Consider the following 19,689-nt stretch of genomic DNA (forward strand, 5'->3'; position numbering starts at 1 on the left):
TCTCGAAATACCTGCCTCACATTCTTGTCTCATAAGAAAACAAAACCAGGGATGCCTGTAGTGCCAAACTGGTTGCTAACAGTTGTTGTACCTCGGGTTTGGAATGTATAATATCGAGCATTATGTGTGTTAGCAAAGCATGTCTCCCATTGTGGATTTATACAGTGATCACACATCTACATATGAAGAGCACATATACCTTCATTCAGGTGAAACTGGTTTCACCTATGCACAGCGGTCAAATATGCTGGTATTTTGTAAACTGACGACAGTTTACAAGAGTGCTGAGAGCACGCTGAAGAGTAAAACCTGTTTTATGCCAGCACTGATATACAAGATGGGTGACAGACACAGAGAAAACACCCTTGTTAACACCATTAGTAATTCTAACCCACAAGGTCAAAGCAATATTTACATTTCTGTTATTCGCCAATTACCTGGAAGCTCCTGTATATTTCCCTCTCCTTCACCTTCACACTTATCAGTCATGCAGGTAAGATGATAACAAAAATATCCCCTAGGAATTTTCTCCAACAAAATTCATTCAAATAAGAAGACTACAGTTCTGTGAAAAACTAAGTACAGCCCATGATTCAGTAGCTTGCTGAACCACATTCAGCAGAAATAACTTGAATTGTTTTCTGTACAATTTTATCAGTACCTCATCTCTCTGGAGTAATTTGACCCCACTCTTCTTTACAATGTTCCTTCACTTCATTGAGGTTTGTTTATTCACAGCCTTTGAATCAGTTTCATGTCTGTACTTTGACCAGGCCATTGCAGCTGCTTGATTCTTTTAATTTTCAGCCATTGTGTTGTAGATTTGCCGCTGTGCTTGGGATCATTGTCCTGTTGCATGACCTAGTTTCAGCAAACTTTAGTTCTGGGACAGATGTGTTCACATTCGACTCTACACTACTTTGTATTTGTGTTGGTATGCCATGTTTGGTTTTCACCGGGCGTGGCACTGGACATTTTCACCAACATCTCCACTTTGGTCTCATCTGTTCAAAGAACAGTATGACAGAGCTCTTGTGGTTTGTTCAGATACAACTTGCAAACCTAAGCTGTGTGGCCACATACTTTTTAAACAAAAAGGGGCTTTCTCCTGGCAACTCTTTCAAACAAGCCAAACTTGCTCCAGAACAACAAACTGCCAAAAAGTCTGCTTTTACAGAGGTGGCCACACTTACTGATGGTCAGTTAGGCAAGTTCGTTTGATTAGCAGCACCTGGCTGCTACTTGTCCTCTGGAAGCAGTAAAGGTGTACGTAGGTATTTTTATACAACTGCATATAAAAAATACAGTCTCGCAGCATGGAATAATACTGCACTAATAAAGTTAACAGTGATGGAGAAGAAGCCAGGGAAGAAGATATTGCTGGATTAACATTTAACCATGAACTGTATTCTATAAGAGGAGAATATGAGATTTACACAAGTTGGGAAGGTCTCTTAGAATGACTAAACTACTCCAGATTCCAAGATTTGCAGCTACCCACGTGGGCAAGTTAAATGCCTTCTGAAGAAACATTTTATGGTCAGTTGAGACAAAGATTGAGCCTTTAGGTCACAATGACAAGAAGTATGTTTGGAGGAGGAAACATTAACACGATCTGATATCGTCGTGTTGGTGTTGTTCCCAGATCATCATACTAAATGTTGTTCCAGGATCAACATTGCAAGTGACCAAACAGAATGTTGTGACTTCAATGTTTTGCGACTTCGGGAAAAACCGCCATAAAACAAAAAACTGTACTTAAGCTGCGAGAAACCGCCTCTGTCTGCCGATCAACGGACCGTGACCCTAATCCTAACCCTAACCCTTTAATAAACGGTAAGCAGAATTGATATTGTCCTTGCATTTATGAAATTCAAATGTTGCATGAATGGCTTGGCGCGCAAAAGAATAACGTCACAACATTCTGATTGGTCACTTGCAATGTTGATCCTGGAACAACATTTTCATGATGATCTGGGAACAACACCAACACGACGATATCAGATCATCCGAAACATTAAGCTTTCAAACCTAGGAACACTGCACCATTGATCAAGCATGGTGGTGGTAGCATCATGGTCTGGAGCTGTTTTGCTACAACTGGCACTGGTACAATAAAGAATAATGAAGAACTACTCCAAAAGTCTTGAAATTCACCTCAAGTCAACAGCAAGATGGTTGCAACTTATACATCAAAACTGGTTTATAGAGCAGGCTAACATTAAGCTTCTGGAATGGCCTTCTCAAAGCTCTGGCCTCAACCTACTGAAAATTTATGGACTATGCTTTAAAGCCGCGTCTGTGCCGGGACACCGACCAATAAAAATGAACTCTGGTAAGAATATCGAGGCAGAATTACGCCAAACGCTTGTTGATGGGAACCTGTAAAACGCCTTGGAAGGTCTAGGCGAGGTGCAACTTTCTAAGTGGTATTTAACTAAATATCATTGGGCTTGTATGTATTTATTTGAGCCTGTATGTAAACTTATGACCCTGTGTTGATTAGAGAAAATCCAAAATTAATTCAAACTCGTTAAAAATGTAGACCGTACAATCATTCCACTCTAAAAAAAGAACAGTTCAAAAAATGATTAAAAGCCTCAAATTACCATAGTATTAATGCCTGTGTATGTATGCAAACGTCTCACAATGGTATGTAAGTGTTAGACAACTTTTGAAGTGCTGCAGGTGAGTAAAACCCAGCATAAACTACAGCAACAAAAGTGGAAAACCTTAAGTAAAGAACAAATATTTCAAAACTGACCGTAAATAAAAACTTTGTTGGCAATTAGCAAAAAACCAACTAACGCCCAAATACAGATCTTGACTTTGTCAGTAGAAGACTCCAGCTGCAGCAAATACAAATTGGTAACTCTACTTGGCACAGATAACTACTTTTTACCCTGCACATGTGCACACAACAGGTCTGATTTTAAACTAGATCATCGTCGACACTCAGTGCATCAGGTTTCACTAAGGGACATTTATTTCTAACCTCAAGACTGTCAGTGGCATGCAGCCTTACGCAGCACACAGCCACCTCGTTTCTGTGCCCTTCTCACATTCTCATGGTGCCTCGGGGGTGCCTCCAGTCTGTCTCCCACATATGGAACAATGCAGTGCATTAAAATTCATATGCTTTTCATCTGGAGAGCAGACGCTCAGTATCTCTCCCTACCCGTTGTGCCCGTAATGGAATCCCAAACGCTTGCCTGACTGGTTGTCCTCCACCCCCGAGCCTCTCCAACTCCAAAGGACAGAGGACAGTGGCTTTCCTCACAGTGCTGTCAGTGAAGTACAGAGACACTTTTGTTTTTTGGGGATTGCCAGTAATTTTTTTGCATTGTGACTGGTCTGGCTGGACAGTCATATTTTATTCAACAGCCCAGAGACTCTTTCAGACGACACAAAGTCAGCCACCCATTAATATGTGAAAAGTTCGGGTCATGAGAGCGCTGTGGGCGAGCAACATGGCAAGTTTCTCACTTCGTTGTGTCCTCATGGAAGATGTGAGCCAATATTAACAGCACACTTCCAACAAGCAAGAGAAATTTAACATAAACAGACCCCTCTGGAAGCTGAGAAGCAAACTGTGACTGGTTACGCTGAAAAATCCATACAGACTATTTGGTTGCAGCGAGACTGTTGTAACGTTTTCTGCTGGGCTCTTGCGCTTGATTAACTTTTCAAATATGTTAAATGTAGCACTTGGACCCTGTTGTAGCAATGTTACAAATAACACTGAAAACAGTACATCTGTGTTCTAAAACGGTTACAGTTGATAATGAAACAATCTCCTTATATCGACTTTGATCAAACGTTAGTCAAACAAGAAAAAAAAAATCTTATTTGGTTATTCTATAATATTACTGCAACACTGCAGAAAAGTCCCCATGTGGTTTGGTGATTGTGCAAAAACAGATAAAAGGTGTCACATGACTAGTCAGTACTGCTGCAAACTTCCCAAATTATGACCAAATGCAATGGTGGCATTATGTGACGTGTCTGTAGGGATTTTATGAGAATACATTGATTCAGATTGTAATCAGTCTCAGAAGGTATTCACCCAAGAAAATCCAGATTCCATAATAAAGGCAGTATTTATATATGCACATTCACACCCTGGTTTAATAGTTTGGTTTGTTCACGCTTTATGATAGGTCAATTTTTCTATCCTTTTATGGCTCTGAATAGCAGAATGCATTTTTTTTTGTTCCGTTTTTTAGAAATAATTGCTCTGAAAAAAGGGATTCCAGAAAAAATCTCATGGAGTGCTAAGCAAAAAACATATCCTAGAAAAACACATACCTAATACATGCAGTGTTTTATTTACAAACTGCATCTTTAAGAACAAGATTATTTATGACAGAATAAAATAAATGACTTAGAAAGAGTAAATTCTGGAAAACTGTGAAAAGATAATCAAAACGTGTCTTAGAAATAACCATTTTCTTCTGTGAAAATATATACTTTTATCATAAAATGTAGGCTATGTCTGTAAAGCAATTCATTTGCATTCATTTACCCATAGATAAGCCAAGGTAATAATGTCTGAGATTAATAAAAAGATTAATAAAAAGCAGTACTGGAACTGCATTGATTCCAATCAAAGATGTTTCTTATAAGCAAATGGTTGGCTTGAAACACAAATGTTAAACTATAGTATAGATGCACTTATGTAGCTGCTAAAGAGAGATTTGCTGCTGTTCCAACGTCCTGCTTTTTTTTTTTTTTTTTTTACAAAATGTACATTATACATATATATAAGCTGGCACCGTATTACAAATGTGATGTTTTGCAAACAGTATATAACTATAGTTATATATAATGTATAGTTCTTTTTTTTAAACAAAACAACAGATCAACTTTGCATGTGAGCTTACTTAAAAGATTGACAAAGGCTTGCTCTGCTTGTGTATTTGCTGTGTTCTACTTCCTGTGCTGATTGCCTTCTATATTGTGCATACTCTCTGGTCATGATCTGGCATTTAACTTAAAAAAGAAAAACAAATTAAAAAGCCCAATTGAAAAAGCCCATAAAAGTGGGCTTTTAACTATAAAAACCTACAAAGACTAGGAGAAGTACTACGTGGGAGCCTTCCAAAATGCTCCCAAGAACAAAGTTCTTGTCCTCTGTTGATGAAGTTCCAGGTTTCTGCTGGGATGCAGTGATAAACAGTGTATGTCTCACTGTTGCACTCCTGCCACTTTTACTCCACAGTCTCTCAACAGTCTTTAACAGGCAAGTCAGTTTATCCGAAAGACCCGTGTGCTTGACGAAGAGACTCACTCCATCCTTCTCGGCCACATTTTGAGCTGGAGGCATTTTCTGGTTTTCAAAAGTTGGACTTTTTTTTTTTTTTAAACCAAGCATGTTAAAGGCTTTCATCGGCAGGCCTGCTGCACTTGATTGATTAGCTCTCCGAAGCGATCAAAGAGCCCCTCTACCCAAGCCCCGTTTTGCAGACACTTCTGTACAGTCTCCTCCTGCCCCAGGTCCCCTGCCTGCACCCGCAGAGATGCAATCTGAAGGACAACACCACAAACAGAGCATAAAATACAATTAATTCAAATAAATTCCATGTGGAAGTATGCAAGTGATGTTAAATCTGCAAAATAATATATACAGAACTCAAAATAAAATTTAAAACTAAACAAAAACAGCTTAATACATTCAGCAGAAACTAGACACATTGTCTTACCTCATCCTTACACATGAGGTATGTGTGGTACTTGTAATGCTGCAAAGAGTGGTATAGAGAAAACCACTGAGTTTTCTGCTGGTCTACTGTATACTCCTAAAAAAAGGGAAAACAATTAAAAAAATATTTGAATAATTAGTATATTTCATTTTCTTATATTAGTCAAACAGCATGAGAGGAGGTAGTCGCTTCAGTGCTCAGCAATACTAAAGACATGAATATTAACAAACGGAGAACCTGCGCCCTCTTATGGACAGACAGAAGTACAATTACCTGAGGCATAGTGTTAGGGCTCTTCTGGGGTTTCATAGTCTTCTTGTTGTAGGCTCGTCCACTGAGACGTACCTTGAAGGCTGGCGTTTCCCCATCCTTCTTCAGTTCAGTCACCACTGAGATCTCTGGGAAGCTGTCTAGTGCCGTCTAAAGAACACAAGTTACTTAGGTTCACACAGTGCAGTAAAGATCCTTTAATGCTTATTTTCCTTTTGCAATGAAAGTAGATCTAGAATGCAACTTTTGAAGTAAAAAATTTGCATTTTGCCATTACTATCTTACTCATGTGAAACCAGAAGTGAAGCCAGAGGAGGGTTTCCGACAGTGAAACTAATGAGTCAAGATGCTGACTGGCTGCCAACTGATGATTGACTGGGATCATTGTCATACTGAAAATATGAAGATGTTACACATCATACAATTATATGGTGGATCAAAAACTAATGCTACTTTTCTGTGTTCATAATTCCAAAAACTATTAAAAGATCACCACAATCACTTGCTGAAATGCTGTACCAAATCACGACAGTGCCTCCACCATGTTTTATAGACTGGCTGTTGACCTGGGAGGTCAAACTCATTTTACATTGCAAGCCACAAACAGCCCACTTTAGATCTTATGTGGGGCAGACTGGTGAAATTCCAATTTCTGTCAATGTGAAACACAAATATGCATTTAATCAATGAGATGTCTTAATATAACACAAAAAAGTTCAATTTCAACATGATGTCTCCGTTTTCCCTACATGGTAAAGAAATGCTACTGTAGTAAATGAAAGAAATCTGACAGCATGACTCAGCTGAGATTGTAAGAAGTAATGTGCGAAATGACAGAATTCTAAAATTGAATTACTTTGGTGTACTGTGAATGGCCATGAAGGAGAGCTTTATGGGTAAGAAAAGCTGTAAAATGACAAAAAATTATGCCCTCATTCACATTTTCCAAAGTCAAACAGCTGGCTGAATTTGGATCTTTGCAGGTCCAAATTTGGCTCCCAGACCTTATATTTGACACCCCTACTACACATAGCTGGACTGGCCATTGGGCATACCGGGCATTTGCCCAGTGGGCCGATGGTGATTTTTCGTTTTTAATGGGCCGATGGGTTTTTTTTTGTTTTTTTGTAACGGTGTAAACAATGAAAGGTGGTGGATTGGCCAGATGCTGGCAGATGTATAAAAATAGCTCAGTTGTTTGGTGGTGGCAATAGCGGAGCTTCCACAGAGGCCAGCAGGTGGATGAGGGAAAGGGGAGGCAGGAGGAGAGACTCGAGGCGGTTGCCGGCCCGAGTGTCAGGTGAACTGAACTTCAGGTAAGAAGTTATGACCTGCAGTCTTTCTGGGTCAGATATAAACCAAGTTTAGGTGGAGTTTATTTTCATTGTGCTGACTTTTTACAGTCAGTTACAATAACTCGTACTGCGTACTAGCTAGCATGACGGAGTTTCTATACAGCTGGGTGGGTGCTATGATGTTACTGATAGTGAACTTTACTAACTAACCTTATGAATAAAATAGAGTAAAATATTACGCGTTTCATATTGAGCTGAGAAGGAACGCAGTTTGTCCCGTACTTCAGCTAGAATGGAAAAAGACACAAAGCTGGAGTTATTCTGCGTCTTTACGCTGTCAGCTGCCTCTTCTTCTCTCATTCAATCATGAAACTGATCAATGATCAGCTGATCGGTATTTCTGACGCAAGTCCCGTCTCTCTTGTTTGTTTATCGCCCACTTTGCGCCAGAAACAGGAAACCAGCGGATGTCGCGCTAAACAACAGCAGCACGATTAATTTTAATCAGCTCTTGTTAGAATTTATTTAATATTAATTCCTAGTATCAGCTGATGTTTGCTGGAGCCACAGCTGTAAAAGCTGCTGGTCATGATATCGGTTTGGATATGTGGTGAGAGGGAAACATGAAGATGAAACCAGGAGATGTCCTTACTGAATCATCAGAGCTGAACAGGTGATGGAGAAACAGGTTTACCTTTTAGGGGACATTAATGAGTTGAAGGGAAGTTATGAACTGTTTCTGAGACAAATAACATCAGGATCCTTTTTTTACGTAGCTAACAACTGGTAACTGGGCAGGGGCGGGTCTAGCAAAGTTTTGCCAGGGGGGCAGATAGGGCATTAACAGGGAAAGGAGGGCACAAAGAAATACTTTTCTTTCTTATTCTCATTTAAAATGTCTAGCTTTTATTAAATAATTATCTGAATCTTACAACCAAAGTTTTTATCTGATATAAAATGTATAGAAATCATACATATACCAACAAGACAGCGTACATCACTGTCACAACAGCGTTTGTTTTCATTCAAAGGCTTTATGGTTTTTCCTATACCTGGTGGGCCAGTCTCTAGTCAAAATGCCCGGGCCGATTTTTTGTCCCAGTCCAGCCCTGCTACTACAGACACTGTTAATCTGTTGTTTTGATGAGTCAGATGTATCTCTTTTGTGTCAGGACTTTGCTGGATTTGTTTTTCCTTTTCTTAAGGACATGAGTTTCACTGGTCCACTTTCCTCTAATTCTTTTTAACGTCGATTATACCGTATTCTAAGATATGACAATTTTTCAGCCAGTAGCTCTTCAGGAATCACCTTCTAGGCTTGTCAAACTGCACAATCTGTGGCATTTCTCATAGATTCAACTAACGAATTTGGATAAATGTATCTTTTTTGGGATAGTCAGCCAGTACCAAGGTGCCTGAAGACACAAATTAAAACTGGTTCTTTGCTAAGTTGTCTGTTATGTGCAGATACAACACCGGTTCCTCCCTTGAGTTAGGTATATCCTTGAATGATTCATAGGGCAGTGTTACATGTCTTAAACAAACAAAAGAAACATTCCTTTAAAAATGGTTAGGCACCAGGGCTGGACTGTAATGAAATGAGGGGTGGCTCGCGACCTTTGCATAGTACGGTACACGTCCACCACTTTTACCTTCCATGGGACTAGAACACAAATCGACCCTAAAAAAATGTATTCTGTTCTTCTGGATATTTTGGGGGGGATTTCCTTACCTTGCGCATCCATCAAGACAACACAAATCTACATTTATGTGCAGCTTCATTTCCACACTCACCTTCAACACCTGCTCTATGTGTAGTTTGTGAAGTAAACGTTTCCTGTTGTCAGTGATCATTCCATCCACTCTTTTCATATGTGGCAGCAGCAATTCATCTAAAACAGATGAGACAAAAGACAAGTCAGCAAAAAATGATATGAGGGATCCTAAACTGTTAAGGCAATCTAACTAAGAACAATTCCTCTATGTCCAAAGGGTATCTTGCTCACCATTTGCCCTTTCAAGTGCTGTCATTACATCTTCATCTAAGGCAATACTGATGAGAAGTTCCACGAAGCTCTTGAATGTCTCTTTCATGGTTCGTGTGTTGAGTAATCGGGAAGCAAACGGTAGCGGAGGGTTTAACTCTGAGTGTGTACGGGAGAGAGATAAAACACACAGGAGGCATCGAAGGGCAGTGAGAGTGTGACGAGATTATGACAACAAACTAAACATTAAAAAGTTAAACATGTTCTTTACCATCCTCTTCACCTCCTTCTTCTGCAGATGATCCAGAGGCAGTAGGTGAAAACTCCTTCCATTTCCTCCTCTTTTTTGGTGGAGGCTCTGCTCTTGGCTTAAGTTGTTTGGGTCTGGGCTTTTGGTTCTGGAAAACTGTAGGAGTGGCTGTCAAGCCCAGCAAAGTTTTCACCTGAAGACCCCTGTGTGACAAAAAAAAAACAACAACAAAAAAAAAACTGTGACTACTCAGAAAAATCTATTATGAATTATAGGAGCCAGTAGTCTACACTTACCTTAGTGAGTTCATGGGTTTGCAGCGTGGCTTCTGACTACAAACGCGTACATATTCCCTTTTGTTAACTGTATCCAAAAATTTCACATACACCCTCTGGTACATGGTCTTGGCATCACCAAAGTACCCAAGATACTAAATAGACAAGAAGAAATTGTTAGTTGACAAAACTAATTTGTATAATCAAAGTATATATGTATAGTCTACTTTCACTTACACTGTTTGTAGCTGAGAAAACTCTCTTTCCATCCCTCAGCTCAGGCACAAATTTCTGCAGCAGAGCCTTCTGTACCTTCCAGATGGCTGGAGGCTCACTGCCTGCTTTCATTGTCACCTGCACAGAGAAACACAGCACAATGCAGAATAGGCTTCAGTATGTGGAAGCAGTTTTTTTCCCAGTCTATCAGTAACAATTGAAGAGGAATTAAATTAGGTTGCACTGCATTGCATCAAGGTTTAGTTTTGAAATGCCAGTGTCACTTTCAATTTTGCCCATATCAAGTGTTAACAAGCATTCATTTCACTTCCCGTACCTTTAGGTTTTCAATATCCTCATTCCTGACAACAAACTCGTCTCTCTCACGATACATTCCTTCTCCTCCGCTGTCCGACAGCTCCTCATCAGTGAGTCCTGCCATGGCCACACTCTTTAAAGGCATAGCCAGCTGGCCAGGTGGTGTCTCTTTGGACTCCTCTGTTGCTGCAAAAACAGTCTTTCCCGAGGCTGCGTTTGTTGTCTGTGCAGGAGTGGGTACCTGCAGCACACAGGATGTCACGGGAGGCGCACTATCTGTGACAGCGTGGGGCATGCTGGGAACCTCTTCTGGCTTCATCATCGAACCTTGAAACTGATTATCTGAAGAAGTACAAATTCACGGCCATTTTAGAGACAGAAAAAGGAAAATTAATAAAGTTCACTATCTTGTATTTAGGCAAACAATATTTCTGTCTCAAGCATGAGATACACACTGTTACAGAGTGTTGATGTTTTACAGGTTTCTACAACAATATACAGGAAAAAAATACAAACGGGATCCAACTAACCTATTTGCTGGTTTTAAACATCAGTTTATTTTGGTTGTTTTTTCTTTACTATCACTTCATTAGCATCAATACCTTGGCATTTTTGGGCACGGTTCTTGTGTCGATACATATTTACTGAGCATGTACCATATGCTACAGAGTGTGATTACCTGTCCTAGTTTTCCGATCTGAAGATTCATCCAGAGCTGAGAGAGCTGAGCTGATGCTGTTCCTCAGAGCCTGGTTCTTTCCAGTGTTCTCTTCTTCATCAGAGCTGAATGATGGCAGGGTCTCCAAGTTCTTCTGCAGATCTTCATCAAGACGTTTCTGCTGAGAGTTTACTACTGGACTGTCCTGGGGAATTAAGGGCGTGGGCAAAGTTGGCAGTTTAGGAGGCAAAGCTGGCATAGTACACTGTTTGGATGAGGTACAAGCCTTTCTAGGGCGATTAATTGTTCGTGTTGGACTTGGAGAATATTGCTGTTTGGGCCCTGATTTGATAAAGTCTAGGAAGGAGCCAATAAAGCCAGTTTTGACTTCTGGTTGTTTCTCTTCCACTTCACGAATCTTTTGCCTGATTCTCTCCTGCTGTGGACAACCATCATATAAACTGTGTGACGCAGATGGTGAGCTCACATCACTACCCCTCGAGTTTTGCCGCTTGGTCTGCCCACTACGTTTGGCTGGTCTTGCCAGTCCACCATCCTCTTCGTGACTGCCTGTTTTAGTCAGTGACTTAGAGCGAGCCTTCTTTTTGGTGAAGTCCTCACCATTTGGACTTTCCATGAGTCCATCATCAGTTTTAATACACTTTGCATTCGCCTGAATTCTATTCTGGGGACCTGAGGAGTCATATACCTGCCCAGCTGAGTGATAGTTGTTGTCAGAGCACCTTATGTCTCCATTCGCGTGAAGCTCATTATTGTTGTTGTGGGTACCAGATCCACCCTGACAGTCTGTTGTCATCTGTGGTCCGTTTAATGTCATGGTGATGGTTTGGGAGATAGTGTTAGTGATAATTGGCTGTTGTGCTGAAGAGAAACTAGGTGACATGTGTCTTAAATCAACAGTCTGGAAGTGACCTTTGGAATCAATAGGGCTTGCCATCACTGCCATATCAGCCTCAGCAGAGGATGTAGCTTTGACAAAGTCTTGTGGTGACACGCCACAGGCAGCTACTGTAGCAGCGAGGATGTCATCAACATTTGACAAAATATTCCTGTCATCTGGAAGAAGAATGGAGTCAGAGAAACAAATAGAGTTGACAGCAAAGTGGTTTTTGGCATCACTTGACTGCTGACTTGTCAACTGGCTGTAGTGATGTTTAGAAGTAGGACATTCTGAGCTTGGTTCAGATACTACTGTGCCCTGCTGACTCTGGGTTTCTGTAACACTTGGACCCAGCAGGTCTCGGTCCATCTGAAGATACTGGACATGAACAGGGCCAAGGCCTTGTCCCGATTGAATAGCTTGCACTGGTATCACCTTTGATGTGTTCTGACTATTATTCAAAAGTGGCTGCTGGAGCAAAATTACTTGATTGGTCTCAGGATGAACCTGAGCACTGGGAATAGCAATAAACTGGGTGTGGGCTGCTATAGCCTGAGTCTGGCTATGGTTATGTTGATTCTGTTGCTGTGCCTCAGCAGATTCAAGTTGGAGAGGATGCTGCTTGAGCGGTTCTGAGCACAGGGGGATATGTGAGGATTCAATGGTGGAGTCTGTAGTTTTTGTGTTAGAAGTTTCATGACCACTGGCACTAGTTAAATGAATGTGGTGTTGGCTTAGAGAACCCATTCTTTCATCCTTTACATGACGTAGTCCCATAATCTGGTCATCAGAACGTGAACTGCTTCGAATAACACTCTGTGCTTTGGGGTGATCATCCATTTTTGAAACAACGTAGATGACATTGTTATGTGAAACTATACTGTTACATGTTATGGAGGCCTCCACGGAGACCTGCCGCAGAGCCTCGAGGCCTTGGAGAGGCACCTCTTCAAGTTTTTGTTTGCCATATGCTGGCTTTATGTCCTGTATTGTAGATATGTTATTTTGTAAGGCCTGCGCTGCTGAAGAGTAGGTAGGCAAAGGTGCAGACAAAACATATGTGTTGGGTTGTGAGTGCTGCTGCTGGGACAGAGTTTCATGTGTTTTGCCTCCCACTGAGGCCTGCATGAGGGTGTAGTCCACTGTAGATGATGTGGGCAGGCTCTGTACACATGTGGGTGGGAAAGAAGAGTTAAGGGATTCTCCTGTGATAAAGCTTTGAGACTGGGTCACTGAATTTTGCACCTGTGATTGAGAAGTATACGTCACATTTGAGGCACCCTGAGAGTGGGATGTGGGATAGCTCTCAGACAGATTTCCTTGACACAAGCTCTGTACTTGGGCTTCATACTGGATGCCATGCTCTTGGTTCAGCCCAGGAGTAGATGAGTAAACAAGAGACTGACTAATAGATGCCACATTGTCAGACTGGCTGGAGAGTGAAGGGAGAGTCTCGTAAAGGGAGGAGAGTTTGTCTGAAGTGGAATTGGAGGCTTGTGACTGTGTATGAGGTGTCATATAAGTTTGAGATAAACTGTTGGAAATTAGGCTAGACAGCTGGACTGCCTCTTGGTTAATAATCACAGAGTTTTGCTTCAGTCCAGGGGAGGAATAACGCTCAGGAGACCCCGCTGACAGGTTCTGAGAGTGCATCTCTTCATTTCCTGCAGGCTGTGGAGCTAGTTTGGCAGAACATTCATTCGTCTTCTGCAGCGAAGTGGATGAATATACTTGTGTTGTACAATCTGTTTTGGGCTGTAGGGAACCACTGACTCCTTGAGAGGAATCTGCTCCTGTGGAGGGGTTGCAGGACACGGAGGGCTGATGGGATGGTTCCTGCTGGTAGGATACATCTGCTTCGCTGCCTGAACCGAAATATCCCTGTAAGGACTGCTCCGAACTAGGTAACTGCTCTGAGGCTATATGGATACTAGAAGGCCTCTGGTGGTGTTTGATCACACTACATTCACGCTGAAGGGCTCTTTCAATAGAGCCTGAGAAAACTGTAGCCCCAAATGGCTGAGGCGCACCATGAGTGGCAGATAGGGTAGAAGGTAGGAGGCTGAACTGGGGCTGCAAGAGGTGGGGTGCAGACTCTTGGGCTGAGCGGTAAGTGGAGGACTGTACAGGGAGAGCTGAGCCCAGAGCAGAGGCAGAAAGATGATTGAAGGCCAAGGCAGTGGGAAGCACAGTCTGGTTAGACTTAAGATGCAGGAGGGGATCATGGTGAGAAAACAGGCCATTGGTAGAAGTGCTAAAGGCAGGATCCTGGAGAGTCAGGGAAGGGTTGGTGGCATAACTCCTGGTAGGATAGGCACCTGTGTGCTGACAGGATGAAAGCGCAGGTGTAGAGGGGAAAGTAGCTGTAGAAGGCAGGGCACCAGTCAAATATAGCTCTGTGGTCGAGGAGTTGGAGCCTGCATGGAAACCACACACACAACATAGTTAGAAGCATCTTACACAAGCAATGTTTTCATAATAAACAAAATTCATGTGCAAAAAGTAACAAAATCTCAAATGCCAACATCCCCCAACATATTTCATTTTAATCATACTCAGCCTTTGGACCATAGGTACACAGTGCAAGGTCTCTGTTAGCATATATTAACAAAGACCTGGCAGGGTGCTAGAACAGTAATATAGTGGTAGCCACTGGTTGAATTGCAACAGGAAGAAGGCATTAAAATGTTATCACCCCTCTTCCATAAACATCAAATGCTTACACAGGTCCTCAGCAATACACTCAGTGTTTGAGAAAAGTGAAGAACAGACATACATACACACATTGTTTGCTCTATTAGTGAGATGAATTGAGAAACAGAGCTTGACAAATATTTTGTATCAATGCAAGTTTTTCTTGATTCAGAAAAAAAGATGCTAAAGGTAATCTATAAATTGTGTCTATCACATATATTAATTTGTCTACCAGAGCAGATCAGAGTGCACTACAGTACCCTATCTGTAGCACTTGTATACATGTAACAATGTAGCCAGCAGAACAGATGGTGGTGCGAAGTCGAATAGTGTCCTAAGCTTCTAACTTATTTGTGAAATAGAGACAAATTGATGGAGACATGCTCACACAGTGCATTTAGGTCCCACCCAAATTGGAGGGGAAAAAAGTGCAATTGTGGCTTTCTATTGACTTTGCATTGCACAGAAGGCCCTCCTTGTGAGTTCCACCTGCTAGCACTGAACTGAAAAATACCTAAAAGCTGCTGTGTAGCATGCACTACCAACAGGGCAAAGAAGGCAAAACTGAGTTTTTATAAGCTGAAGAACTACAGAACTTTGAAACTGAGCTTTTTATAAGACAAAAATAGATACTGTCAATAAGACTTGGAACACTATGAGCAAGAATAATGGGAAATGGAAAGATCCTGACACTCTGTATGGCTATTTATGAAGCATGCATTTTGTCATGGAAAAGTTAAAAGCGAAGAGTAATGTTACTGCACTTGCATGTGCCTTATCAGATTACAGCAGCTTGCAAATATAGACAACGTTCAGTTTCTAACAGCTAAGGTTGCTAAAACAATCCCTACACATAGTGAAACCAAATATTTTTAGCTAGTAAGAGTAGTTTTTTCAGTGTTCCAACATTTGGTTGCACACTTTAGGGTCTAAATTTTTCCCCATCTCGTGAGCATGGTTTTCAGAGTATGGCGTGTTACACTCTCTCTATACTTAATGAATTCTTCTTTAAAGATAATAACTCTAAGATTGAAAGACTGATGTTCTCACCAGCAGGCCATGATGGGGGTCTATAAGGAGAAAGCAATGAGGCACTAACAGGACCAGCCTGAAGGCTTCTTGACTCCATGGCTGAAAGGAAGCTCATGATTGAGGTCTCGGGAGTACTACTGTTTGACTCTAGTGCTCCTGACATTCAAAAGAGGAAGAGAAAGATGATCACAGAATGCATATGCGCTTAAACCAAAAATATCTGCATGAATACATATTACCTGGTAAAACTGGTCACTTTAAAACAATATTTGATTATAATGCCATAACTCACCTGTTGCAACAGGAATATGTGATGTAGTGTACGTGGGAAGCTGGTGCGTCGTAGTGTAGCTTTGCCGCTGGAGGAGCTCGGCATCAAGGTATGTTGCACCGTAACTGGGGCTGCATATACAAACAAATGTAGGGGATTCATTAGAACTATCATCTCTACAAACGGCAGTGCACAACCAAGTCAAGTGTGAGTATATACAGTGGATTAAAATAAGCATTTATGGGGGGGTTTTCTTGAAACACTTATAATTTGCCACTCTTATTCACAAATTAACATTAAACACTGACAAAGTTATGACATGGTGTGACTGATGGAGTGCTGCCAAGATGGCTGCAGTAAAACTCCTAAATTTATCTCACTGATCAAGGTTTAGTCGACTGGCTAATCAGGCTGCCATGAGAGACAACGGTCAAAAATATCCTGATATATATATGTTCCTTTTGGAAACGACTGGGACTGCAGTGCTCAAGGAAACGCTGACACTTTTATACTCGTAGTCTGATTTATACACAGCTCTACACCATCTTAACTATGCAAAAAAGTGAAGATGTACGAATATTTCTAAAGTAACTGTGAATTACTCTTCATGTACAGCAAGCAAGATCAAGTATTCAGTCTCTAAAGTTTTGTTAGTTTATTGTCGACAAATTCTCACACTTTTTTTGTCGAGGAAGAAAACTGCAGCTCTCTGTATTATAGTTATAACAAAACATAGCAACCCAAGTTGTGTATGTGTCATGTAAAGTAAACAATACCAATCACCAGTGTGGTAAAACCGTCCAAAAGATTTCTTGGATGACTGTATTATTGTTTCAAGGGTTCTTGTGGCTATTTGTCTGTTACTGAAAAACACTAGTCCAAGAGGCCACCGCAAATGCTAACAACAATTATATAACAATACAGGACACTGATTTGTCAAAATTTGTTTGCCTAAGAATGTCATTTGACATTTTGCAGTATAACATGAGGCACTTCATTCTTTAGCAACCATTTTGGCTAAGTGAGTAAGGCATTTATATCTTGTAAACATTTGGATGGTGTGAAAAGTAATCAATAAATAGACTGGCCAAGTCAATTTTATCCATCTTTTTGAGGGGATGTTTATTTAAAATCTGACATATGACATTTTTGCTCGGCAGCTAATCAGATGCAGTTTGGCTTGAGCTAAACTGCTGCCTTAAAGGTAAATACTGGTGGATGAAGCAAACTAAGAAGGAGGGTCTCTCCCTCTGTTCCTTTCAACAGTTGCACGCACCAGATTCTTTCCCAACTCATCTTTGCTAGCTTCGTTTTTACACTTTAGAATCGATAACAACAAGTGCAACACACAACATGCTAAATACCATGTTACTCTGATGAGTTGGATTTCAGAATGGAAACATCACTGCTAATCAGCAACCATTATCTTATGTTATTTAGGTCATAAAATAAGACAAACTGGTGTAATCTTAGATTTGCTGAAACAGAGATCAGCCACAATAATTGACTTCATTATTTATCATAGCCACTTTTCATAATTATTACATTTTTTGCCTTTCAGGACATGACAGAGTTTTTTTTTTTTGTTGGTTTGTTTTTACAGTCTAACTTATACTCTTTTTTTTTTTTAATCTGTTCTACAAAGACTGTTACTTTTGTCCCGCTTGTAGAACAATGTGGCTTATTTGTACCAGATAAAACAATGTTGCCATTAAGGATGGCCCCTTTTTATAGCAAATTAGAACACACTATAACACATCAGTCATAAGTCACGAACTAAGACCTCAACAGCTTTTGCAAGTTCTGTGATAACACGGACTATATATAACGAAGGACCTCAAGCTTTCATTACTCGAGCAAAAGCACAGATTTACAGAAATTTAGACATGTCGCCACAGCAAACAAAATTACTAATTTGAAGTGTTGTAACTGTTTTAATAGTAACTAGCTTCGGTTGCTAGTTATCTCTCGTTTTACCTCTGACGAGCACCTGTGGTTGAAGAAAACACAACGATAAAATGCTACTTTAGGATACCCAAATGGCCAACTTATTATAGAGATATAAAGCAATTATCTTGAGTAGTTTGTGCTCACTGACTCTGTGTGTGCTCATGCTGAAAGCACGATATGCTAGCGAAAATTAGCAAGGTGGGGGAAAAGTAACATACGGCTAAGAAACCACTGACAAGTCAGCGTCTGTGACATTTAACCATTTCTCCCAGTGTTCCCGACAACCGCAAGGACCTGTGCACGTTTCTCCAAAAGCAAAGCTAGGCCCTCCATCACCGAAATTTCCTTCGGAAGGTGACCCGCCCTCTCCTTCATCTTTTACCTTGGCTTGATAGTAGCTGAGCCGCGGTCATAGGCCCACGAAGCTACGGTCTGTGCTGGTGGAGCCAGCGTGTCCGCAAAGCTGGAGCTCGGGTAGTTCCTGTCCATCATCCGGTGAAAGATTCACTTCCCCAGCAGAGCTTCGTGGAGCAGCGGACACACATCGCAGCAGCCCGGGACCCACCGACCGAGGCAAGTCCCGTCAATGCAATTTACAGTCCGCAGAAAAAAAACAGCGTCAAGCTGCTATCATGTGGAAAAAAGTATCACCGGGTGATTTCGTTATTTTTTTGTTCATCTCCCGTCACGTAAAGTTAGTCTGCCACGAGACTTCTCTAAGGCACTGACGCTTGGCTGCAGCTAGCAGGCTAACTGAAACTTCTCACATTAGAAATGAGTTGCAGTGTCACGCTAGAAGCAAACTTCTCCGACAAGGCACGGTATCGACTTTATGAGCAGATGTATCGAAGCGAGATGTTGTACCGACGGTTCCCTTCACCACGCGAAAAAAGTCACGTGACCACCAGGCGAACCCTAAAGCTGGTACCAGTGCAGCTGCGCTGCCTTTGAATGAAGAGTGATCCTACCGGTCTGCCTCAGCGAGTTGTGAACTCTGTTCTCCCTGAACTAAAACAAGTGTTCAAGCATAGGCTACCTGAGCTTTGACCTTCTGTTTAACAACAGCAGCATGTACAAAATGCTATGCTTTTTTTTTTTTTTACTTCAGAGGATGCTAGCTGAACTTGTATTCATTTCCTCATTTACCCTAACCGCAAAATATCCATGACCATTATCAGAGTTAAATCTAGCTTCCCAATCATTTACATGATGTGGTCTTTATTCTTATCTGATTTTGTTCTTCACAAGTATAAACATACACAAAATAGTCTGGTCAATAGATGGGTGGTACTATAAATAAAATAAAATAATTTAAAAAATAATGTAAAAATATATAACAGAAATGTAATTTTCACCTGAATTTTTTGTCATGCATTAGTAGGCGGCTTAGTTTTAATTTAAATTTATTTAACTCTTTTTATACTGCCAAGCTAGGTTGATAATTCATTTGTTATATTGCATAAATTAACAAAGAAAATACTTGAAATGCTTACCATTTGTTCCAGAAAAAAGTTTTATATAAACAAAGGCACCCCTTCCCTCCCCCTTTTCCTTCACCTTCCAAAGCTGTAACATCAAAACACGTAACTGGTCAGTTGCAATGTTGATCCTGGACGAACATTATTACGATGTTGCAATCACAACACCAACATATAACACAAGCGATAACAGATACGTCTGATATCGCCTCATTGCTCAGGAGCTGTGGGTCAAGCTGCAGCTGTTCATGCCTGCATGTTTGTTTGGTGTGTGTGAGTGTGAGAGAGTGAAAAAGCTGTATTAACCTCTTTGACTAAACAATCAGCTCATGTATCTGAAACAGAACGCATGTAAGGCGCTCCAAAATCTAAAAATGCTGTAAATCTTTCATTA

General features: G+C 40.9%; 1 protein-coding gene across 1 annotated transcript; it reads right to left on the bottom strand.

Annotated features, from left to right (window-relative positions):
- Window positions 1-4,081: 4,081 nt before the first annotated feature.
- qser1 (glutamine and serine rich 1) lies at window positions 4,082-18,780 on the bottom strand. Its single transcript, XM_031756926.2, has 13 exons — window positions 18,200-18,780; window positions 15,889-15,998; window positions 15,615-15,752; window positions 10,991-14,287; window positions 10,331-10,653; window positions 10,015-10,131; window positions 9,799-9,932; window positions 9,524-9,705; window positions 9,274-9,411; window positions 9,062-9,159; window positions 5,976-6,122; window positions 5,703-5,798; window positions 4,082-5,526 (listed from the first exon to the last, which is right to left on the bottom strand). The coding sequence occupies exons 1-13, from the start codon at window positions 18,307-18,309 to the stop codon at window positions 5,386-5,388; spliced, it is 5,031 nt and encodes a 1,676-aa protein (XP_031612786.1). The 5' UTR covers window positions 18,310-18,780; the 3' UTR covers window positions 4,082-5,385.
- Window positions 18,781-19,689: the final 909 nt, after the last annotated feature.

The sequence above is a fragment of the Oreochromis aureus genome, linkage group 1, assembly GCF_013358895.1.
Source record: "Oreochromis aureus strain Israel breed Guangdong linkage group 1, ZZ_aureus, whole genome shotgun sequence".
In the NCBI taxonomy this organism is placed as follows: domain Eukaryota; kingdom Metazoa; phylum Chordata; class Actinopteri; order Cichliformes; family Cichlidae; genus Oreochromis; species Oreochromis aureus.